At 40.5% G+C, this 25,539-nt stretch overlaps 2 protein-coding genes across 20 annotated transcripts in view; both read right to left on the bottom strand.

Moving 5' to 3' along the window:
* The window catches only part of STIMATE (STIM activating enhancer), a 54,030-nt gene extending 52,403 nt beyond the window's left edge, over nt 1–1,627 (bottom strand). Inside the window, exon 1 of the mRNA XM_004018389.6 lies at nt 1,320–1,627. Coding sequence (XP_004018438.1) covers nt 1,320–1,479 — 160 coding nt within the window. The 5' untranslated portion in view covers nt 1,480–1,627. The remainder of the gene's footprint in view (nt 1–1,319) is intronic.
* Nucleotides 1,628–3,224: 1,597 nt separating this feature from the next.
* Nucleotides 3,225–25,539, bottom strand: part of SFMBT1 (Scm like with four mbt domains 1) — a 117,027-nt gene continuing 94,712 nt past the window's right edge. For all 19 annotated transcript variants that reach the window (XM_042236081.2, XM_027958297.3, XM_060402481.1 and 16 more), the window contains 11 exons: nt 24,282–24,408; nt 22,915–23,028; nt 21,116–21,158; nt 20,230–20,294; nt 17,585–17,724; nt 16,727–16,836; nt 15,838–16,013; nt 11,863–12,041; nt 11,434–11,679; nt 10,426–10,554; nt 3,225–9,622 (listed from right to left, as the gene is read on the bottom strand). In XM_042236081.2, coding sequence (XP_042092015.1) covers nt 9,482–9,622; nt 10,426–10,554; nt 11,434–11,679; nt 11,863–12,041; nt 15,838–16,013; nt 16,727–16,836; nt 17,585–17,724; nt 20,230–20,294; nt 21,116–21,158; nt 22,915–23,028; nt 24,282–24,408 — 1,470 coding nt within the window. In that variant the 3' untranslated portion in view covers nt 3,225–9,481. The remainder of the gene's footprint in view (nt 9,623–10,425; nt 10,555–11,433; nt 11,680–11,862; nt 12,042–15,837; nt 16,014–16,726; nt 16,837–17,584; nt 17,725–20,229; nt 20,295–21,115; nt 21,159–22,914; nt 23,029–24,281; nt 24,409–25,539) is intronic.

The following is a 25,539-nucleotide window of genomic DNA, read 5'->3' as shown; positions in this document are numbered from 1 at the left end:
ACCAGAAAAAAAGTAGTGTCCAAGAACAGCCTCTTCAGGGTTACTTAAAGCCTGGAAGAATTCACCCAAATAAGGAAGGCCTGCATCATAAACAAGCAAAGCTGCAACTCTAGCAACTGGACTCTACGAGACACACATGGCTGCAGGCTCCTTCCCAGATGCCAAGGAGCATAGCTTTTGCAGGAACTTCCCATTCTGCCCATGTGAGAACAGTAGGGAAGTTTTGAGAAGTCATTTTGGAATGAATACCTCTGTAAAAAAGTAGTTAAACTCTTCCCTTCCCTGAAATGCAATAACAGGGGAACCAGGCCTCCTATCACTTTAATAAAAGGAAGGACGTGCACTAAGGAAACATAACCCGTCACCAGTGGTACACATGACAAGCTGGAACTTACGGTTTTCCAGAGGGCCTATCTGGGACTTTCTTCCTCATCATGAAACTCTCCAGGAAGGGCCCCTGATGATTTAGTGCAGAAATTCTAAGACCTCCTCAGACCCTCTGAGTCTGCTTCTCTGTTAAGTTTCTAAAGTTGCCCAAGTCTCACAGAAAGGAAGAATACTTGAAACATAAACAAAAGTGGGCTGGGAAAGGGAACAGCCAGGGGAGACTTGAGATGCAACTTGATTAGGAAAGCTTGGGACAGAGATGGAAGAGGTGAGCCCATTCAGGCAAAGGAGAAAAAAAAGGAGATGCGGGGTAGAAGGCAGTCTGGGTGGGTCCTGCTCCAACCAAAACAGAAAATTAGGCTGAAGGAGAAGGGGAGATGGGGTAGGCGGTACTGGGAACAGAACGCACGACCTAACAAGTCCGGTATTGCAAGGTGACAGGACAGGATTTACATGCAAACGGGAGACAGTAAATCCTGACGTAAAGGTGAAGAAAAACCAAAAAACTCAGTATCAGACTGGGGGATGGGGATTCAAAGTGTGAAGAGGAGGCTAAGGAGAGACTTTAAGAGGGGGCTGAAAGGAATATGCCACCTGCGGGTCATGGCCGTAGGCTGTCAAGTGAGGTAGCTTTAATTCGCGATGATACGGTTGCAGGGGGACATCTCAGAAGAGAGGCGTGCGTGGTGTGAAGAGAAGAGCAGGAGTGACCCATGACTAGAGGCTGACGCGATAAGATGAGGAACTCAGGACCCTGGGTCTGGGGCCAGAGCTCCCCGTTGTCTGGGAATGCCCAGCTTGGGCTCGCGCGAATAAGGAACCTTCGTCAAAGGGCCCAAGGCCTGAACTCCTCAGACAGGAGGGTCCCTGAGGCCGGTGGGCCAGAAGCTTGAGGCGCAAGGCCTCAGGAGGGGCGGGGGTCCGGGACTCACGCATCAACGTGCTGAAGGCCACGACGCCGAGCAGCCCCTGCAGGAAGATGCCGAAACTGTGCATGAGCGCGCCGCTCTCGCAGCGGCCCGCTCCGGACGCGACTGTGGAGGGCGGCCCTCCCGGCAGTGAGTGGCTCGAGTTGCCAGCAGGGCCCTGCATAGCGGGCCTGGCGAGGGGCGCTGGGCGCCGCCGCCCGCCCGCCGGGCCTCCCAACCTGCTGGGGCCGCGCCACCGAGCCCAGAGCCCCAAGTCCGAGCCGGGAGCCGGTTCCTCAGCCCCGCAGCCGACTCAGCGCCGCGCGTAACGCGACGTCTGAGACCGCAGCTTCTGATTGGCCACACCCGGCGTGGAGGCGGGCCTTGGCCGCTCCCGCCCTCCCTCTCGAAGGGCGGGGCTCCGGTCGGCGAGGGGGCGGTGTCTTGGGTCCCCACCACAGGTAGGACGGACCAGGTGAGGCGGGATACTCAAACCGGATTGAGTCCCGCCCTGGACCCCGAGCTCCTGGCCCTGAGGGCAGAAGCAGGGAAGATCTGTCTAAAATCTTTTTCCCTCCAAGATAAACCCCTCACCCCTGAAGAATTTGTGAAAAAATAGTTCTTAATTCCTCCCTCAGATTCCGATTCAGTTGTTCTGAGAGGTAGTCAATAACTTGCATTTCGGTAAGCAGCTTGGATTATTCTGAGGCAGGTCGTTGAGGAAAACTGATCATGTTCCTTTCAACCCAGACGTTCAGCGTCCTACCTTTCGTTAGTACCAATATACTGGCCAAAGGTTAATCTTTTAAGATTTGTGGGGTGGGCGGTGGGGAATGTGGACTGTTTTTAAAGTCTTTATTTAATGTTTTACAATATTGCTTCTGTTTTATGTTTTGGGTTTTTGGCCAGGAGGCATGTGATATCTTAGCTCCCCGACCAAGGATGGAACCTGCACCCCCCTACATTGGAAGGTTAAGTGTTAACCACTGGAGAGCCAGGGAAGTTCCCAAGAGGCATAGCTTTAATTCATCAGTCAGGCCCCAATCCACTTTTTCCCCCATAAACGTAATTTACATTGTCACTTTCAATCTAACTGCCTTCACTTAGAAATATATGGGGTATATACTGTAAACGTGTGAATATATCCCCACCTTGTTAATTTTGAACGTGATTCATAAAAGAAAACCAGGTTGCTGGTATTTTCAGTCTCCAGAGCCTCCCTCCATATAAACAGTTATTCTCATTCAACTCAGATTCCTTGGAACTTGCTCACTTCCTCAACTAGGACCTCTAGTCCCCATTCTGTCATCTACCCTCTGTCACCTCTGGCTTTTCTCCAGACATCTCTTGTTCTCAGGTCCCTGACCAGGATTGCATCCACTTAATGCCAATGTACACAGTATTATTCCAGTAGACACTGGGGTACATTTGTTGAACAATAAAAATCAAATCTAGGGAAATTTTCCCTTAAGATAGCCATCAAGAAATTTCAATTAAAAGAAAATCCAATTACATAAAATGTTAAATGCTATCCAAAAGCTTTCTTGGTTAATAGGAATACTAACTTGATTATCTGGGGAACACAAATGCTAATTGGTTCCTTAGAGGCAATTCTCCAGCCCTTCTCTTAAAAAATGTATTTCCACACCTCTGTGCCTATACATAGCATTCTAGCTACATGGAATAGTTTCATTTTCCCTGCATTATGAACTGCTACCCATGCTTCATGCATCCAGATTACTTTGTGCGTGCTGGCTGCTCCACTGGAACTTTTCAGACTGCTAAATTTTTAGCAGTCTAGACTGCTAGACGGCTGTACACACCTCTCTCTTCCAGCTGAGTGTGAGCCTCTTGAGGACAGGAACTGATTTTTATTCACACTTTTGAATCCAACATAGTGCCTGGCACAGAGAGCATGCAACAAAATGCTTTTTTAAATTAAACTGATTTTTAATTTATAAAATTTAAAACTCTCCACAAGTATTGACCATGGGAAAATACAGAAAATGATTAAGAAAATAAATAGGTAAGGAAAAATTGCATTACCGTTGTCTTAAGTCTAAAAGGTCCCTTATGGGTATGCTCAAGTTACAGTTCATGTTTACAGAGAACCAATCAGTAGGATGTGTACTTAGAGCAGAAGAGACTGCAGTTGGGCATAAGATTACTGATTGCTTGAAGACACAGCTCAAGGAAAATTACACAGAGAGCTGAAAAACGCATTTTTTGACAAAGCAGTGCTCTGCACATCCAGATGTGGAGGAATCCTAAGGCCAGTTGCTGCTGTACCAAGGCAAAAGTACAGACCAACAGTCTTCAGAGATCAGGAGCAGAGTCCCCAGTGACAGGAGCAAGCTCACTCTGCGAAATTCTGCTCTCCCTACCTTTTCTGAACTGTAGTTAAAAAGCACCCAAATCCAGAGGGGAAAAGATCAGACAGCAGGAGAGACGGGGAGAATTCTGGAAAGGTTAATTTTATTGAAGCACGAACTTTCTCCTCCATTCAGAGATGATTCTCTGAGGTCCCAGTGGAAAGTTCTGAAGGATTTACTCTGGTCAAGACGCCTTCCTTGCTGCCAAAGGAAGTTAAATATATACCTTAAGACCTGTTTTAATTTTCTGATGACCACTTAAAACTGTCGTAATGTATCACACATTTATATACACTCTTATTCACAAACCAAAAAAAAAAAAAACCACTGCGCAAAATATTCATCCAAAATAGTTATTTCTTAATCCCTTGAAGTTATACCATCAAATTTTATGGGAGTTATTTTAATAGGTATTCTTCCGCATATTTCTTAAATGTACTTTATCCTCAATGCATAACTTTTAAATTTAAGAGAAAAACAGCAAGCAGGAAGGATACAATGCAATATGCATTTCATTTTGTTCCAAACAAGCAGCTTAAAAAAAAGAAGAAGAAAAAAAGGACAACATCCATTAAACAAAGTGCATCAATTCCAATGAGTTAGAAAGAGACCTAAGGACAGTGCTGGAACCAGCCAAAAGTCCCACCCTGGCAGGCCTCTGATTGTCTTCAGAGAGTATTCAACCAAAAAAAAAAAAAAGAAGAAGAGGAAAATAACCAAGCACTTTAAAATCTCAGGAGAAACATTCAAAGTCCACTTCCCTAGAGATTTCTTGCAAAAGAAGCTAAGGAACTGCCCAGTTTTAACTATGTCTTAACTCTGTTATCTTCCTCAGTCATCTGCTTTGTGACTGGATTTGCCCCAAGAGCCTATCCTCATTCTTTCAACACTATTTGCCCACATCCATTCTTCCTAGCTAGGCATAGTTAGATTAACTAAAAGATATAGAAACCCTTAGGAATGAGTTCCCACACATCTTGTGAACAGGCACGCCTATTAGCAACGGTATTAAAGCTTCGTTTCACTAGCGAGTGTCACCCTTTGCCTCCCAAGAGCTCTGGGTCCCAGTTTTGCTGCTGGAGTTAAAGACGTGTCCAACAAGGCTGTGGCTTTTTTCCCTTTGAAGACAGTCCTTTGTGATAGGTCCTGGCACAAGGACAAACCCAAATGGTATATTAAGTCAGAAGAGACATAACAGAATGGAGTTTCATTTCTCCAACCCCTATTCCTGGTTTTGCTGGTTCTTGCAAAAATCTTAAGACTTCTGAAACATGAGAATGAAGAAGACTGATCTCCAGTGCACTTAGGGCCCATCAGCTTCTACGCCTTCACCCCAAGGCTCCCCTTAGAAACAGAACTAGCTGTGAAACCTGAAACAGGTACAGAGGAAATCCCAGGCAAGCAGGCTTGGAACCAGATCCATCTGGACTGGGCTGGACTTTAGAACTCTTCTTCCAAAACTCCAAGTCCATAGGAGGCTCATTTAGATAAATTCAAATTTCTAAAATATGCACATCCTCACACAATGGGAGAGAATCAGAAAAATTCACTAGCAAAACACTGTAATGTGAATAAAATCAAGGAAGAATTACACTTGCATGAAAGTGATTGATTTCTTTTCTGTTTTGCAGGAGCCTCTGTCCTACAGGGTTTCTGAGCCAGCATCATGACTGAGACACATGGTTACTTACACTGGACCCAAAGACCAAAGACATTCAAATTTTTAAAGGGGGTACACAGTCCCCATTAAGATTTATACTTCATTTGTTAGTGCTGCCTTCTCCATCTTCAAAAGGCCAACTGGTAACACTGAACACTTCTGAACTTCCACATACATACACAACTACACAAAATCCCCAATATACACCACTGAAGTTCAAACCTGGTGTGTGTTTCCACTGTCGAGGCTATGCTCCTAACAACTCTCTCAGAGCATCTGTGGGCATCAATCAAACCAGTGCACGGTGTCTTACGGCAAAGTCTTTGGTGATAGGTGCCAAGTAAATGTAAGTGCCTATGATAGTTTTCCCAATGTCCCCATTTAGTTAAATCTCACCTACAGTTCCCTGATGTTCTATGTGTGCCCCAGAGATACTTTTCGGCTTGAGGGAGGGGACGGTTCTGAATACTATCTAACCTGAGCCCTCCTAAAGCTTTCACTCTGTATTCAGGTGCTGTATTAGCGACAATTGGGGTAAGAGAACAAGTAAAATGTATTCAAGTCCTCAGGAAGCTTTGGTCCAATGCCCTCTCTCTCATAGTGAGAATAATTTTGCTTTCAGGAGAAGAAATATATAAACGTCAAGTTCTGAACTGGTATTCCATGTGTGCCTCTATCATAATTCAATAAATATTTACCCAAGAAGCCCAACTCTTCCAGAGGTTGGTAACTACCTTTTTCTGACCTCATATATATTGGGTGGCACCTACATCACTAAAGAAAGGCAGACAAGACAAAAGTGTCCTCCCACCCCATTAGTGCATTTCCTGCATTAGCCACCTCAATTCTGCTTCAACTGAGAGATGGAGGTAGGTAGTTTACAAATAAAAAGTAGCATGAGTTCCCAGAAGCCCACAAAATAAAGTCAAAATGTCATAGCAAACCTTCACGGGCGGTAAAAGGTTTCCCTAACACACTGACACTACAATAAGAGGTCTATGTTGGTTAATCAACTTCAAAGTCCAGAAGTATGATATAATCCATTCACCTGTTTCCAAGCTTGTCAACTCAGGATCAAAAATTGATGCTGGAAAACTTTCTGACTTTAGGGAGGCTATTGAGCCAGCTGAAGGTGAAATTTAGACAAATGCAGTCCCTCATAATGTACCTCTCACAAATTTAAGAGGTTGGTATCTTTAAAAAACAAAGTTCACATATCTATGGGCAATATACAAACATTTTACCCAACATGTTTGGGTATTATCAGGTTTAACATCTGTTTTAGAATGAAAAGAATCAGACCGTCACTATTGTCCAGTCCAGCCCCAGCAACACTGAGGCAAATGGAGTTTAATTTTATACTTTAAAAGCCCTTTTATACTTTGAAGTTAAAGTCACTCAGTCATGTCCAACTCTGCCACCCCATGGACTATATAGTTCATGGAATGCCCCTGGCCAGAATACTGGAGTGGGTTGCCTTTTCCTTCTCCAAGGGATCTTCTCAACCCAGGGATCGAACCCAGGTCTCTCACACTGCAGGCGGATTCTTTACCAGCTGAGCCACAAGGGAAGCCCAAGAATACTGGAGTGGGTAGCCCATCCCTTCTCCAGCGGATCTTGCCGACCCAGGAATTGAACCAGGGTCTCCTGCATTGCAGGCAGATTCTTTACCAACTGAGCTATTAGGGAAGGTTTTCCTACTTTAAAATTCCCAAATAATTATCCTCTCTTACGTGATATCTGGGAGGAGGGGCTGGGGGTATATCATGCTTCTTTACTGTAGTTGCCTGATAAACTATTATCTTGGTATGAGAATGCAAAACAATATTAACAAAAACCCTACTGACTTGTCCAGTTTACAGTCAGCTTCTCTCTAGGAGAAAGCTGAGCTTGATTAATCATGGTGTAAATAGACAAGCTGGCTAGGGTCTGACTCTGATCAGAGACTGTACTTAGGTCTGTGCATTTCATCTTTCAGGGGCTCTGCCCTCTCACTTGTGAAGGGAGGTGCTTTAAATTCTATGGTTTCTGAAGAAGTCAAAAAAGAGATAATATATTCATTGTTATATTTGGTAAATTTTCTCTTAGCAAATAAATACCACTTTCCTAAATAAGACAACAATGTTAATCAATTCCAGACTTTTCTGTTCCACTGATCTACTTCAAGGAACTCCTTGCCATAGTGTGTTGACTGCTGTGCTCTCAGAAAACATTATTATGCAAGATACCTGCTCCCCAAACTTGATCTACTTAAGACTAATTGTTCCCAAGCATCCTACATATGTCTCTTGCAGTGGCACAGAATCAATCAAAACTTTAAAAACTGGATCTCTCAATACATTCAAACAGATTAATTTTACTTAAATCTTCTTTCCAGGTATATCTGGTAGTAACCTAAGCAAAGAGTTGATGCTTTAATAAAGGGTTTGGTTGGAGGGCTTGAACTAAAGTGGTTCATAAATTATCCAATAAAGAGAAGAGTCAGACTACAAAATGTTTGCCAAGGTCCAAAAAAAAAGGTGGAACACCAGGGAAGAGAAGAAAAAAAATCACAATCAGTTTAAATTTGTAACAAAATTACCTTATATTTGTATAACTGTTTAGAATTTACCCACTTCGTAGTTTTAAAACATTTTCAAATCTTGAAGAGGAATGATTAGGTTATAAATTTGTAGGTAACTAGGATACTTAAAAAAAAAGAAAAACCATTCAGCAAAGCAAACCATTTAAAAGAAGCAACCTATGTATGTATCTTTCCTCATTCCTCATGGCAGAAACAGTACAGTAAATGCTATTCTTCTATAACAGCCAACAGCCAGTGCAATCATAAGTGAAAATTTTTCTGTTTAATGTCAAGTTGAGCTGGGTCAAAAGAAACAGTTAAAAGGAAACTGAGTTTCTGAGTGGGAACTGACTGTAGGATACATTCAATTTAAAGGTTCAATAAAAGAAAATGTAAATGTGACTAGTCAAAGATGTTTCTAGAATCCTTAACCATCTCGCAATCTTTATCCGGCCACTAAGGACATACTGTGACAGAAACTTGATGCTCTGCATCACTTCCCCCCTCCCCCAAAATGTATTTTCTCTTTTGTGCTTCTATACTATCTGTCTAGAGACACTGAGAAAAATGGGGAAATGGGCTTTACTGTGAGTCCAGGAAAAACCTACTGATTTTTATCCAAAATAAGGACTCTCAAAATGGAAGTTGGACAAATAACTATAGAGAAAAGTAAATACAAAATAAAAGCTATGGAAGTCCCTCTGAGAACTAGTGGGGAGAGAGCAATTCAACTTAAAACAGCAACAGTCTTTGAGATATTACTTGAAACAGGCAGCCCAACCGAGGTTAGGATGGAAAACAATGACAGTAGAGTTCTTAGATCAGTCAGTTAAGGAATTGGTGTAAGTGCCACACATTACTCTTAAGAAAGAAAACAGTGTCTTTTCCTCCAACTTCTGTCATAGTTTTAGTGTTCATGTAGCTTAAAAATGGCATCATTAAAAAAAACCTCAGGGCTACGAGCTCAATTATCAACAGAGGTAGTAAACAAAGGAACTCCTAAGAATAGATTTTAAATGGATCAAAGTGTGACTGTACATTCAAAACCCTAGAGCCACATAATCATCCCCAAAATGAACCGTTTTAATTTAAAAAAGCTTTAAAACACATGACAATGAAGCACTGATGTGCCTGAGGCACAGTCCCAAATCAGTGCTGACTTAAAGCTATGTCCTCTCTTCCCAAGAAAGAGAAAGCAGAGAACAAAGTTCCAACTACAATGGGAAGGAACAGAGAGACCAAAAAGAAAATCAAAAGGGTGCTTGCCAGCAGCCTCGATTATTCTTCGTTTCCAGGCCACACCAGTGGAAATGCTTATTCTTCTCATATGAGTCTTTTCTTCACAATCTTTATTTTTTTTTAAACTGCAATCTGATGAACAAGAGATGCCCACATTCTCACTGGCAGGAGAGCCACTTTTGTGCAGTTTTTGCTTCCTCGGTGTGGGTCCTCCTTCCCTGAAAGTGCAAAGAGAGCAAGCCAACACCTGCAGGCCCAGAGCCCTGGGACTATTTCAGCTCCACTTGTAGAGCAGGGCGAAGGATTTGCTGCATTTGTGCTTCAAAGATACAGCCTACTTTGGTTGTCCTTCTCAGTTGGCAAACTGTTCATAAAAAGCGAACTTGATCCTCTCTATGTGATGGCAAAGTTTGATAGCAGGGCCCAGTTTTAAATCCATGCACTCTTGAACAGTGGGAAGAGTAAGGAGCAATAGGGCCTGCCCATCAATTTCCTGTTAAAGCATAAAATACAAATTATCTATGATGTGCACACGAATGGCAGCTCAACCATGACAGCCCTGGTTCACTTTGTTTTGTCAAAATCAGGGTCCCTGTGCTTTTCATTACTTTTTCTCCTTAAATAAGTATCACACATTTCCTTCTAAGTACCTCTCATGGTCCTCTATACTAATCAGTCTTCAGAATGAATAATAAAAGTTTTACCACAGGTAAGAATCTATTCTGTTCTGCAGAAATCCAGTAAACTAACTAGCCTTGTAATTGACAACTAAATGTGTTGAAAGAATCATCTTTTTAGAGGAACTTTCCTAAATCTGAAAGAAAATATTACCTATACACTACAATGTTTTCCTGCTCTGTAATTCATAAAAGTCTGAGAAGCTTTTCAAAGATGTTCAGTTGTGAATCTCCTCAGTTACCAAAACAAAATTTATTTCACTGTTTAAGGTCACAGACTATTTCTGTTAGATCCTAACAGAATTATTTTTTTAAATAAGCAAGTCATTATTTTGGCATAAGAGGATAATTAAGTATAGCATGCTTGATTTTAAGTTATTTAATGGGGGATGCAAACAAACTCTTAGGAAAAATAAGATTGCAGTAACAGTCTGCTTCAACTGTGAAGGAAGTCAGATAAATAACTTTATCACGTTTCTATCCTAAACAGGGAAATCATTTTTTTATTTTCAGATAGAAGTATTTTTCTTAAGACTTTTAAATAAATTGCTATTGCTATTATATCCATAGTCTTTTGCTAAAGAGACGCATTACTAAAAACTAAAGGTCTCTGTGATACCTGGTCTAGGAATATTCTTGCTAACGGAGCACAGTCTGTGGATCGGATGAACCGCACAACGTCCGCCACACTCCACTTCAGGGGGTTACTGTCCAGGTGAAGCCTTTCAGCAACTTCAATCCTTATTTCCTTCATTTCCCACAACAAAAGCAAAACAAATGGTATTAGAGCTAATCCATTCTAAGAAAGTCTCTACAGAAAGTCATAACCCTTTAAAAAGCAGAATTCAAAGTGCTTTTAGGACATGATTTCTCCCAGCAAATATGCAAAGTTCACACACATTAGGCACTGAGAAACTGTCTTTTATAATAAGAAATATCAATGGACAAGAATGTATCTCAAAGTTTCAATACAAATAATGTGGATAATTTAACAGTGGAAAATAGTTTTAAAAAATCTCCCATTTGTTCCTTGGTTTATTTTAGCTCATGCTCTGTCAGGGTGCAGAAGTGAATGGGCTGGTATTTCCAATAAGAGAAGGCTTAACTAAATTATCAGGAGAAATCATTTTTAACCACTTCTGTTCACAGACTGTATTTTAAAAGCAATCCAAGTTTAAAACACTAACTTAACTTCCATTCTCATAATGTGTGTATGTGTTATATAATATGCATTTATCAATCTACCAACAAAATGGTTTAACAGGAGCCAAAAAGATAAATACTTTATTTCTACAAAACCATATATATCATGAAAAATATCAAAAAGACAGTTTTCCCTAAACTAAACGACTAACAGACTACTAATAAACTACCAATGAAACTTTTGTAACTTAAAATAAGCTGTCATTCTGAAGGACTTTCCTCCTGATAAGGATTATTATTATTTGATCTCCAAATAATCCTTGAAATGCAAGTAAATCTGAATTTGGGATCTTTTAAAAAGAGACTCAGGAAATTCAACTGATGCCATATTGAAAAAAGTGTAATGCCAATATCATTCACCGTAAGATTGTCAAGGGAAATTGTCAAGGGAGAAAAAAGAACACTGTAGTTTTAAAATGGGTACCTTTGGTGAAGGAGGTTTATTCTCATCATCAGAAAATGAAAAAGTGCGAAGTTCTCTTTTTCTTCTCTGTCTGTCTGGAGGCAGTGATGTGGATATCTCACTTTGGGTGGGGGAGGAGGAGCATGACTTTTTTTCTGACATTTCTGACTCTTCCTGGAGCTCATCCTGCTGCTCAGATGTACTACCTTCACTTAGGGAATCGTCATCTCCTTCATCTGGGTCCTCCTCATCTTCACCCCCACTTCCCTAGAGGACAAGGGGAGATGTGTCACTGAAATTCCACACAAATCAGTTCCTGGACCACAAAACCATCTTCCATCGGCTAGAGATTCGAATTTTAAAAAGACCTGCAGATATTCTTTCTGTTTGAATTGTAAAGCAGGGATCTCTTGGCTTAAAGACATTACTGGTACATCACAGATCTCGTACCTGGGGAGAGCCTGCTGGTGTATTATCAACAGACGCAGACGAGCGTTTCTTCTTATGAACAAAAACATTTTTTCGCCTCTTTCTCCTCTTACTCGCTTTTTTCAGGGCACATGCTAGGTTACTATGCCCACCAGGTGGTCTCCCAATTCTTTTATTTTTCTTCTTTCCGTAGTAGTGTGCTAAATGTGTATGACAAAGAAAAATGAAGTAGTTTCATTATTTTTGTGTACCTCAAACCACAAGAGATTCCACTATCATAACACAAAATGGATACAGAGTATTTAAGGTTAAATTCCATATAATGGAATAATCTTAACTGTGTAGATTCTGAATGTACAGTTCAATTAGTAACTGTCAAATGCATAAACCTAGATAATCCTATCAAGATATAAAATATCCCCATCAATGGAGACGGTTCCCAGTATCACACTCCCTCATCAGTCCCCCTCACCAGAAGTAACCGTTATTCTAATTTCCGTCACTATAGGTTAGTTTTGCCTCATCTAAGGAATCATTCAGGAAGTACTTTTTCCAACAAGGCTCCTTTTCACTCAGCAGAATGTTTCTGAGTTTCATTTATGTTGTATGTGTGAGACATTCATTTCTTCATATTGATGAATAGCATGCTATTGTATGAATGTACTGGCTTATCTATTCTCCTGCCAACAGGCACCTGGCTGTTTCCAAGTTTTGGCAATTATTAGGTTGCAGTGAACATTCTTGTACAAGGCTTTTAGTGGGCATGTTTTCATTTTCCTTGGGTCAATACCTAGGAATGGAATTGCTGGATCATATGGTAGACAGAAGAAACTGGCAAGTTTTCCAAGAGGGTTATATAATTTTACACTCCTACCAGCAATGTATGAGAGATCGAGCTGCTGCTTGGTTCACCGCTGCTGCTCAGTTCACTGCTGCCAATGTGTGGGATTGTCAGTCTTTTTTTCATTTCAGCCAATCCAGTGGATACATAGTAATTTCTCATCATAGTTTAAACCTGCATTTCCCTGACAACTAATGCTATTGGGCACATTTTCATGTGCTTTTGGCCACTTTTTTGGTTAAGTGCCTATTCAAATCTTTTATTCACTTTTTAAAACAGTTTTCTCTGCTTATTTCATTTTTTAAAAATTGATATATAATTCACATAACATAAAACCCATCATTTGTAAGTATACATATTCAGTGGTTTTTAGACACAGATAAATCCATCACCACTATCTAATTTCCGATTAATTCCTCTTTTTATTTATCTTATTTTTAAATTGAGATAAAATCATATGACAACTAAACATATAAATACGTACAATTGAGTGCTATTAATGTAGTCACAATGTTGTACAACTACCAGCTTTCTCCAGTTTCAAAACTTCTCTTTTTAGTGAGTTGTGAGTTTTTAATATATTCTGGAGACAAGTTCTTTGTTGGATATGCGTACTAAGAACCTTTTCTCCTCTGTGTCAGTCAGGGATGCCAAAACAAACAAATAAATGAGATCTTTTTGCCAAGACTGTGTACTGTCTTTTCCTTTTTATAAATACTATCATTAAAAGAGCAAAAGTTTTAACTTTGTAGTGTTGAATGTGTTAGTTTTTCCTTCAGGTTAGTTAGTGAATTCTGCGTCCTCTCTAAGCAATTTTTACCTAGCTCAAAATCTTGAGGTACTTTTCTTGTTTTCTTCTAGAAGCTTTATAGTTTTAGTTTTACAAGAGGTCTATGACACACCTTGATTCAATTTGTGTCTATAGTGAGGTGGAGCCAAGGAGTTTCGTTTTTGCCTTTTCAATTTGGATGTCCAATTGTACCAGTGCCATTTGTTGAAAGAAATTCCTTTCCCATTAGTCATTTTTGTTGAAAATCTTGTAGCTACATGTTTGCCTCTTTCTGGACCCTCTATTCTGTCCCATCACTCGATTTGACTATTCTTTCATCAATACTACACTCTTGATTTCTACAGTTTATGGTAAAACTTGAAGTCAGACAGAGTAAGTCCTCCAACTTTATTCTTTGTCAGAATTGTTATGACTATTTTTAGGTCCTCTGTATTTTCATATAAATTATAGAATATATAAATACTTCAAAAAATAACAGATATATAGTTTAACTCTGAGCTATACATTAAAGTAATATCAAAATATAATGTAATTTTTAAATGAATACTAAAGAATATAAATCCATTTGATATTAAATTACTAATTGGAAAAATTATAAAGACTCCTAAAATCTAGGCTAATTTCAATTATCTCATTGTGAAAAATAAATTCAGACAAAAAGTATAACATAATCCAAATAATACCAAAGGCTCAAATTGGTGTGCTTAAAACATGTGCTTATATGAACAGGACATTTCACTTAGCTCCTAATCATTGCAATCTGCCTAACTAAGTGCTGAATCTGACACAATAATAATAAGCTAGACAAACCCTGCTCTTAAGAAGTTTACATTTCAATAAATGTAAGTGGAAACAAGAAGGTGAGATTCTCATATGATTTTGTGATTCATATACTGATTAGAAAACCTGTCATGCTAAATATGGACCTTGGATAAGCAGCATCACCAGCATCTGGGATCTTGTTGGAAATGCAGACACTTAGGCCCCAGATACACCCTGAAGAATCAGAATTTCCACTTCACCAAGATCCTTAGGTAATTTGCCCACATGATAAAATTAAAGACACAAAATTACAGTGCCATAAGAGAAATCTTCAAGTTTAAAAGGGTAAAATCCACCTCTATATTAATTCTCCTACATATTCCAGGGCTTGTAGGATTTAAAGAAAAGTAGGATCAGAATTCTGTCTCTGGGTAACAATGCCTTGACAAGATTCCAAATTAAGATCTTCATTTTGGGGACCTCCCTGGTGGTCCAGTGGCTAAGACACAGAGCTCCCAATGCAGGGGGCCTGGGTTCGATCCCTGGTCAGAGAACTAGATCCCACATGCCACAACTAAGATCCCATGCAGCAAAATAAATAAATATTTAAAATTTTTCATTCTGTATGATTTTTTCTTTTTGCAGCTTCACAGGGAAAAGATAAGCATGAGAGGTAGCAGGTGTTGTTGCAACACGCTCCTGCCTCTTCCCTCCAAGTCTGCACGGCTGGGCTGCTTCCTTCAGGTTGTTACCTGTCAGGAAGCCTTCCTTGGCCACCGGTATAAACAACACCCCAATGTTAGCCTTCCTTACTCTCCTACTTTGCTTCATTTTTCTCCACAGTACTTCTGTTTTTTCACTTGTTTACTATCTGTCTTAGCCTTCCTCACTCTCCTACTTTGCTCCATTTTTGTCCACAGTACTTCTGTTTTTTCACTTGTTTACTATCTGTCTCCCACATTAAGATGTAAACTCAATGAGAAGGAATTTTTTTCTTTACATTTGTATCCCAGTGCTGGAACAGTCGTGGCACACAGTGGACACATAAATAGTTGCAGACTGTAAAACGGATTATATATCCTCTTAAAGGCAAAAGCTAACTTATACACCGTTTGTACCTAAAAGTTGGCAAACTAAGGCCCATAGTCCACATGTGGCCATGGCCTGTTTTGGTTTACATTTCTAAAAGTGTTCTTTTAAAAAATGAAAATAAAACAGAAAAAGAATATGCAAAAGCATATTCTTCCCCACATCCATGCCACACAGAGGCTGTCCAGCTGCAGCTCCCGAAGGACATGACTGGGTTTATAGGCTGCACTGATCAGTAAAGTGAGGACCTGAGCTCCATTTTTAAAGTAGAAATTTGGGTTGGGAAGGAGACAAGTAGAACATTAGAACTTTGCTATCCCCTACAATGTCACCTAGATGATTTAAGTTTAGTCATATTAAAATATGCAAAATATAGCCTAAAATATTATCTGGCCCTTTATATAGGAAGTTTGTGTTCCTCAGCTATATCTGAATATCTGCAAAATTAAAAGTTTGCGGGAGATGAGGTATAGTCAGCTGCTATTAGTGAACAAATTTGAAAAAGTTGACTCACTATACTTAGTCTTTGTAAGAACAGAGCAGTTCTCAGAACACTTATCCAGAACCATTCGTGGACCGAAGAGGTTAGGACAGCACTCCAGTTTGATACAGGTTTGCCGGCAGAATTCAGTCACCCGATCTGCTGTTTTCACTATCTCGACAGTAGCTCGATAGCTCTTTCCTTTGTATCTGCCATTGGAAGACATCAGACACCAAATATATTGGGCTAGTGATTCCACAGAGAAAAATCAAGTATATTAACAGACCTGAAAAATATTTTTGCTTCTTAAAAGTATTGTATGTCCCTTACAGTTCGAGGATTCTGAAAACAATGAGGAATTTATATTGTACTTAAATCAAATTTATAATCTAGTAAGCTGTGACAGCTAAAAGCTGAGTTTTTTAAATTAGCAAAATAAAGTTCCTGCTTTCTAAGTTTCAGGTCTTCAAATAATAACTTCTACACTAACTACTAGAAAAACAGTGACTCTTACTGAGTCTTCCTTGATCCTGAAGCAGTGATACACGGGTATGAGCCACAGACCAGTAAAACCAGCCAACTGCCCCCCACCCCGTCCACGACAAGATCAGGTCAGAAAACAAAAGCAAATGTTTACAAGCTTTCACAGTAACTTGCCAAAGTAATTTTATGGCTCTTAAATCTGATAACAAAAAAGCTGTTCTTGCATTTTACATCTTCTAAGTTCCGTACCTCCTTTTACTATATTTTATAATAGTATTGGCTCACAATAGGATGTCAACTTAAAAAAGAAAACAACGCTGGTCCCTTCACCACAGAGAGCTGAGGACGGACTGCCCCAGGGAACAGAAGCACCCTAACCTTTTCCATGGAAGCACCCGTTAAGGATGAGTGAGAAAAAAGGGCGGAGGCGCCTACTCACTTGGCCTTGAGGACCTCCCCACATCCATGCCACACAGAGTCTTTGTCCAGCTGCAGCTCCCGAAGGACACGGCTGGGTTTATAGGCTGCATTGATCAGTAAAGTGAGGACCTGTGCTCCATTTTTAAGGCAGAAATTTGGGTTGGGAAAAAGCAAAGCAGACCATTAGAACCTTCCTATCCCCTAGAATGTCACCTAGGTGATTAAGTCTAGTCATATTAATTAATAAGCATTAACAAAATAATAATACTGAAGATACGACCGTTGACCACAGTTGCAAATAAGACAGTAATGAGACCCTCTTAAATATTCTAAACATTATGGTCAGGAAGGAATAGGTGCAACAAACCAAGAATTACTCTTAACATATGCTTCCCAATCCTTTACCAGTCATGGGATGCACGGAAGCTTCAGCCTCTCCAGACGCAGCCTCACCACCCTGAAGCCTGAGAAGGCTTGATAACCTCACATCTGCTGCCTGGAGTGCGGCACCCTGGTGGGGAAGCACAAGCCCAGCAGGTATGTATGTAGCTCTGTCATGGTCCCAGGTTAACACCATACAGCCTCTCAGGCTTAGACTCCTCTCGTGGTCACTCATGAGGACCATGTGGGCTCTGACAGAAGACTTTTCTACAGTGACAGAGATGAACTGCCACGCAAAGAACTGCTCAACTGAATGTTCCCTATGGAGCAAAGAATATTTACGTGCCTGGTTCATTGTTCAAGACATGAGAAAAGGGAGTCACTTTTGATAAAACCTGGAGGTGTCACATCTCTGGCATGCTGATCCTTGTCTGAATGAGTCTATGAGACAGCTGTGAAATTTCTTAAGTGCTTATACTCCAGGCAGGAACCTTACCTCTCTGAGGACCAGAACACAGTTCCCGGGTCCCACACACTGAGGCAACTCAGCAATCCTTCCTTTGTTAAGATATGGCCCTGAGAAGCAACGGTGGTTGAAGTATATCTTTGGACAGCAATATTTTCCATTAATCATAACTGAGAAATGAAGAAAAACAAAAATTCAGAACAGAATCCTACCCTACGCTTCTAAACGAAGATTATTGAAGAAAAAACCAGTATATCCATTATTATATAAAGTCAGGACTTATTTTGAAGCTTAACATACAGTCTGAGTGTGAAATACCTTATACTTAACAAAAAGTCTATTATAGGGCTATCACTCTGCTGAAATTGAATATCCTGATTTACTGCAGATTAACTCCTGGTTAGTGCAACATTGTTCCAGAGCCCCGTGCTTCTATCACTACAGGAAGTGGAGGATTTACTTTGAGAACTCATGATAATTTCTGAAGACCAATTACTCAATAATCAGTTCTAGAATATTTCTAAACTGTGTTGGTGAATATCCAGAACTACGGTTTGTCCCTTAAAACCACTGAACTATCCCAGGGACGGGGGAGCGTGGTGGGCTGCCGTCTATGGGGTCGCACAGAGTCGGACACGACTGAAGTGACTTAGCATCAGTACACTGGCAGCCTCTGATGATGCAGGAGCCCTCCCATCACTGGGATTCTTCAGAGGGCGAAAAGCATGCTGCGATCCCATCTCTAAATTCTTCAGGTATTGTGGGGTGTAACTGGGCCTAGAGAACCCTCTCTTCAACTATTTTTGGTATGAATACTGTACTCCAATATAATGTTTTTTTAACCCCTCATATTGGCAATTCAGCTACTAAATATAAAAAAAAAATTCAAAAACACTATAACATCTACTTTCAGACAACGCAAAGAGAAGCTCTTCTGATGAAGACAGCCTTGTTAACCCAAAGGAAAAGTGTATGTAAACTGTCCAGTTTTTCTAGAAATATTTATTCGTTTATACGGCTGCACTGCATCTTAGTTGCAGAATGCAGGATCTTTTTTAAGTTGCACACGTGAACTCCTAGTTGCACCATGTGGGATCTAGTTCGCTGACCAGGGATTGAACCCAGGCCCCTTGCATTGGGAGCCCGGAGTTTTAGCCACTGGACCACTAGGAAAGTCCCTTGCCCAGTGCCAACAGCACCCAGCAGGACAGAGTGTTCACATTCTAATTAATTTATTCTTAGGCCACGCTGCATGACTTGCAGTATTCTTAGTTCCTCAACCAAGGATTGAACCTGGGGCCATGGCAGTGAAAGCATGGAGTCCTAACCACTGGACCACCAGGAAATTCCCAAGAAACCAGTCTTCGCACATGCAGGGGCCCACTTTTCCATCTGAACTGTGCCACGCAGGTCCCCTCTGGGGATGCACCCTGCTCCTAGAAATGCTGGCAGTTTACAGCTCTCAGTTGTGAGTCTATGCTGGAATCACCCTCAGTCTAGCACTACCCCTCAGGAGGAGAGAGCTACCTGGCCCAAGGCCCCACCCTCTGTGAGGTGGGGAGGGAGGAAGAGCTCACTTCCATAGCTGGCCACTGAGGGAACACTAGGGCATGGCCACCACACCTCTGCTAGCAACACCCAGTGGCTCCACCAGCTCCAGGGCTCCCTGTGGGGCTGGGAAGGACTTCCATTACAACCGCACTGTGACTCAACTTCTCCCTCTGCCCAGTCCTGTGTCCTTCAACTCTTCCCAGAAGTGTTCCCAAAAGCACTCCCCTGAAACTCCTACATCCAAGTATCAATCTCAGGCTCTGCTTCCAAGGTAACTTGACCTATAACAAAACCCAAAGCAAAAAGATTCTGGCTATGATCACATGAGATATTAATATCTTAATTCTGTGGTTTTAGTGGGCATTAGAATGGTCAGTAATACAACAAAAATAAAGAAATGCACAACCCTGATCCTCCATGATGTTACAAAAAGGCAGTGGGTAGAAGAGACAAAAGTGCAAGTTTTGAACTTGAAATATGAGTTCCTTTCTCACCCTTTTACTATAAGCTGTGTGACCTCTCTGTGCTTTGGTTTCTCTCTGAGGCATTCACTGAATACCACCCAAAAGCCTAGGGTGTGCTAAAACACAGAGCCAAGGCGATACGTGTCATACAACCAGCAAGAGGGAGCCAAGGAGTCCTGGTCAACAGCTTGGCCTCCAACAAGGAGCCCTGTCTCATTTAACAGGTATTGCTTACAGGATAATGTTTTTCAGTGTTGTTGTCTGTTTGTTTTTGCAAAATATAGACAAAACATAGTGTGTATATCATAGAAAGGTTTTAAAGAAAAATAAACATCTATCTTTCAACCACCCAGTTTAAAAAAGAGCACAATCTGGAGAGCCTCAGGTTCTTTATGAAACTCAGGGATAACATATTGACCTCCAGAGCCTTTAATACTGACAAGTGATCAGTAAATAATAGCTAAAATATTATAAACACACAGAAATACTAGCCTAAAGATAATTAGTAAACTGAATACATCTTAGACAGTTGTAACTCTTTAAAATCACAATTAAGAGATCCCTCTATGAAGCTACTCCAATAAATTTAAGTTATTTTTAGATAAAGTCCACTACAGGAAATTAAAGGTCATCTTTTCCCTAAGACTGTCTGACTTATACCTGAGTCTGTAGAGCTCATCTCCTGATTCTTCAGACCCTCATGGACAGTCCTTGAGGATGGTATTCTGCATCAAGAAAAAGCAACAAAATATAATGAGATAGTCCTTAAGGTCAGTAAAATGTGAGGATTACTTTCCTCCAAATCTAAGAAGAAAGCAAATGTGGCAGACTGCAAAATCTGTACCAAAAAGTGCTTCCTTGATCACACTCTTTTTTAAAAAAGCAATTATTTAAAAAGCTATTTATATGTTCTAAGGGGAAAACAACAGTATGTAGACAGTGCTGTGATACTGCACGTTCAAACGAACTTGCATTTATGTGAGCAGCAAACTACAGGCTGCCTTGTGGGACTCTCAAAACACAAGTAAACTGCAGATGATCTCTGATTGACAGTGGTTTCACTTTATGATATTTCAACTTAATGAAGGTACAAGAGCAATAAGCATTCAGCAGAAAGTATACTTTTACTTTTGATCTTTTCCCTGGCTCATGTTATGTGGGATGATCCATGATCCTGGGCAGCACACCAGTCAGTCAGGAGATCACAAGGTAAACAATCAATACACTTACAACCATTCTGTTCTTTGCTTTCAATACAGCAGTCAATATATCAGTTGGGTGTTCCTTGTGGTGGATGATTCTTCCACACTGGAGGCTAATATAAGTGTCCTGAGCATGTTTAAGTTAGGCAAAGCTACAATGTTTGGTAGGTCAAGGATATAAAATGCATTTTTCAACTTATGATATTTTCAACTTACATTAGCTTTTTTGGGACATGATCCCAGTTTAAGCTGAGGAAGATTGTACCATTTTTTTTTTTTTAACAGATGAAGAACAGAAACATTTTTGTTTCCTTCTTCTATTTAACATATTTTTTATTACTTACTGTTTTTCTGGTTGAACCACTGCAATTTTCCTCTGTTTGTGTACTGTACAAAGAAAAAAAAATCCATAAATAAATGTCAAGAAAAATAAAAAGACAAAGGAAAGTTACATACGCGTTAAGCTAATATTAGCTTTCAGCTGACCCTTGAACAACATGAGTTTGAACTGCATGGGTCTCCTTATGCAGGGCCTTTTGCAACAGTAATCACTGTAGTACTACACCACCTGAGGCTGGCCGGCTCCTCAGATGCAGAACCGCAGAGACAGAGGGCCAACTGCGGGCCATGTGCATCTGCATGCTGGTGAACGTGGCAGATCCCGGGACCAATCCCCTGTGTATACCGGGGCCAGCCACACACCATTCACTGGTCTTCAGTACATTCAAAGAGTTGGGCAATGATTACCACAATCGATTTGAGAATATTTTTACTATCTCAAAAAGAAACTTGGTACCCCATAGCAATCACCTCTTTATTTACCACCCCTGAGCCCTAGGCAACTACCAATCTACTTTTCCTCTCTCTAGATTTGCCTGTTCCTATAAATGGAATCATATAACATGTGCTCTTTTGTGACTGGCTTCTTTTACTTAGCATAATGTTCTCAGACTTCATCCATGTTCTGGTGTGTATTAATACCTCATTCCTTTATAGTTCAGACTATTCCACAGTATGGAGATATAACATCTGTTTATCCATGCATCAGCTGATGGACATTTGGACTGTTTCCAGCATGAACATTTGTGTACAAGTTTTTCTGTAGATATATGTTTTCATTTCTCATGAGTATATAACTATATTTAATACTCTGAGGATCTGCCAGGCTTCTATCCAAAGCAGCTACACAATTTTATATCCCCTGGATATAAAATGAAGCTAGCTGGCCTAGGGAGGCATAAAAATATTATTTTGAGTTTCTGTATAAAGACATATCAATACTTATTTCTAGTATTTGCTACTTAAGTATACACAGAACTAGGTTTTAAAAACAGGTGACCCCTGAACAATGCAGGGGTTAGGGTGCCAACCCCCATGCATTCAAAGATCCATGTATAAATTTACATTCCACTCTCTGAAGGTGCAGTTCTTCATCCACAGATTCAACCAACCAGGGCTCATGCAGTACTGAAGTATATATTTATTGAAAAAACCATGTATAAGTAGACCCACCCAGTTTACATTTGCACTGTTCAAGGGTCAACCGTACTTTAAAGGAGGATATTTTATGGAATATAAATATCTTTCAATATTTAAAAGTAAGGGGCAGGAACACTTTAGGGTTAGGTTACTAAAACATGGGCACTTGCGTCTTGCTCAATCTCTTCCTCTCACAGTTGTTGGCTCTGATGGAAGCCAACTGCTGTGCTGGGAGCGCCCCCATGAAGCAACCCTAATGGCAAGAAACTGACATAAGCCTCCAACTGACAGCCAGCAAGGAACAGAGGCCCTCAGCCTCGCAGCCCACAAGGAAATGAATTCTTGCCCACAAACATCTGAGTAAACTTGGAAGCACCGCCTCCCCAAGTTGGGCCTTGAGATGACAAGAGCCCTGCTGACACCCTGAAATGCAGCCTCACCAGACTCGGATCCGGAGGTCCCAGCCAAGTTGTGTCAGATTCCTAACCCATAGAAACTGTGAGATAATAAGGGTTTTGTTGCAGTGAATAATTTCCTAGGCAGGAACGGATAACCAGAATATAATTTTATTTTTCTCTTAAATGTCCAGATTCATCCTACTTGATAACAGCCAAACAACATACTATTTAACAATCAAACCTTTGACCCAGAAGTAGACAGTTACCTCGCGCTCGGCGAGGAGTGCTGAGGGGATGGCCATTGGTTTCACACCAGCCCAAAGGAAATATATCCATTGATTCCACGTTCACAATAAATTCAGGTATGGGCTTCTTAGAACCTGTTTAGATTAAAAAAAATATTTTTAAGACCACTACGTAGTTTCTTCATAAACAACTTCCTAGACAGTGTTCTAGCAGACAGTGCCCAGTGCTCTACTGTTGCAAAAGACACAAAGTTTCTTTAGCAAATTTCCTTTACAAAAGTCATACTTCTGCCTAGGTGGCATAGTGGTAAAGAATCCACCTGCCAATGCAGGAGACACAAGCCCTTGAGTCGGGAAGAGTCACTGCAGTCGGCAGGAAATGGTAACCTGCCTCAGTGTTCTTACCTGGAAAAGTACAGACAGAGAAGCTTGGTGGGCTACAGTCCATGGACTGGCAAAGAGTCAGACACGACAGAGCAAATACACACATACTTTTTCATGTGCAACAAACATTTAGAAAAAAGTAAACTGTCCCCCAATAATGATCAAAACAGGCAGTGAATGTACAGGGTGACCCTTAGTTAGGGAACAGCAAATAAGCTACTAGAACTACCAGTAATATTCAGATGGTCGACAAATATGGTAGTGAATTCCATGAAATAACTGGAAAATAAAAGGCAAAAGTTATAGTTCTACTTGTTTAAAAAACATCAGTTCTGGTACTGAGGAACAAGCCAGGAGGTAGAAAAGGTAGCTCAAATCAGAAAGTGATGAAGACAAGTTGCTCAGAAGGGGCTGCACAAAACATGTATACCTAATACGGTTCTTGATCCCTGTGTTAAACACTAACTCTGCAAACTGAGAACAACATAAGAACTGAGTCTGGCTATCCAGGAATGAATAAAAAAAAAAAAATCCAGGCCAAACATAGTTAGTTGTAGAGCTGAGTACTCACATACTACTTTCTGTTCACAAACCTGTTCTATCACTGAATATTACTTCTAGTATAATATATCTTATCAATTTCACATACTTTTTGGTACTTCTAGTTGGGGACAACTGAAATATAATCTCTTGAATAAGCTGGTTATTAATGCTCAAGCTCATATATTTCATTCACATTAAAATATGTTATTTAATCTATATTTTTCCCTTCAAGAAAACAGGGGACCATATAAGTGAAGGCTTTTATTCATGTTCATTTCCTAAAATTTGAAGGTCAAGGACAGGAAGACAACTTTTTAGAGTCTTAAATTATAAATTAGAAGTCTCTGAACAAGAACCTTATCTAGTTAATCAATTAAGTTGAACAAGTCACATTACAGGGGTAAACAGGAAGGCAAAGAACAGTGTTCAGAGGAAGGCTTCTCTGGGGAGCTGATACTTACCCTCCAGCTGGAGCCACAGGTAGGAGCCTCTCACTGCAGTAATGGTGGCAACACACACTTCTTCGGGGAGAAGAGGGTTCACTGCCTCAAGCTTCATGTTCTCCTTAAATTCATGCTCAGAAATTGACTAGAAAATAAATTCATCACATAACATACTCAGTATTCACTCATGTGCTCATCTGAGAGATCTTTCCAAGTAACATTTAATCCCAGAGTAACTTCCTCTACTCCACAGCCCAGGATAAGTGTCCCTTCCCCTCCCTATAGAAGATGAGACTTATCCTCTAGGCAGTAAAACATCAGATCCCTGGGCAGGAGGACACAGGAACTGTTGAGGGTGTGCATGCTGTCCAAAACAGGGATTACCATATGGAAAGCCAGGAGGCCCAGCCTCTGCCTCTACCTGCCACACAATGGACTGAAAGAGACTTCTTGTGTTCATATGACAAGCACAAGAAGGAACACATAAAGATATGGATTTAGGCTTCTCCAACAAATGGCCAGCCAGATCCTTCCCAACTGGGTAGTTCAAGATGGACAAGCGCTACCTACATGCTCAGAGCTTCCAATCAGCCTTTTCTTTTAGTCCCAATTTCTTAAAAATAATCAAGCAAATCCTACTGAGGAATTAACAGGTATCTAAAGATAAGAAAGCTAGAGACAAAAACAGATAAAATAGGCAACTTAGAGAAGCCAGATTATGCAAGAAGAATAATCACAAAAAAAGCAGGAGTAATTAACATCCTCTGAAAGATAAGAAACATTACCACATCTTTAAAATAAGAATAGCATGTTATTAAAAACAAATATTCAGAGATCAGAAATAGGTTTTAAAATTTAAAAATGTAAAAAAAAAAAAAATTTAAAAATGTGATATCAGAGCTTCCCTAGTGGCTCAGTGATAAAGAATCCACCTGCTAATGCAGGAGACACAGGTTTGATCTCTGGTCTGGGAAAATCCCACACACTGAGGAGCAACTAAGCCCATACACCACAACTATTAAGCCTGTGCTCTAGAATCCGAGAGCTGCAACTGTTGAGCGCATGTGCCCTGCAACAAGAGAAGTCACCACAATGAGAAACTTGTGCATGCAACAGAGAGCAGCCCCCACTTACTGCATCTGGAGACAAGCCCACGCAGCCCACCTAGCACAGCCAAAAATAAACTATTTTTTTAAATGTGATAACAAAAATTAAAAACTCAAGCGCTGAAACATGAAGTTTAGGAAATCTTCCAGAAAGCAAGGGAGAAAAATCC

This window comes from Ovis aries, chromosome 19 (assembly GCF_016772045.2).
Source record: "Ovis aries strain OAR_USU_Benz2616 breed Rambouillet chromosome 19, ARS-UI_Ramb_v3.0, whole genome shotgun sequence".
NCBI classification, from domain to species: domain Eukaryota; kingdom Metazoa; phylum Chordata; class Mammalia; order Artiodactyla; family Bovidae; genus Ovis; species Ovis aries.
This window is presented reverse-complemented; position numbering and strand designations above follow the sequence as displayed.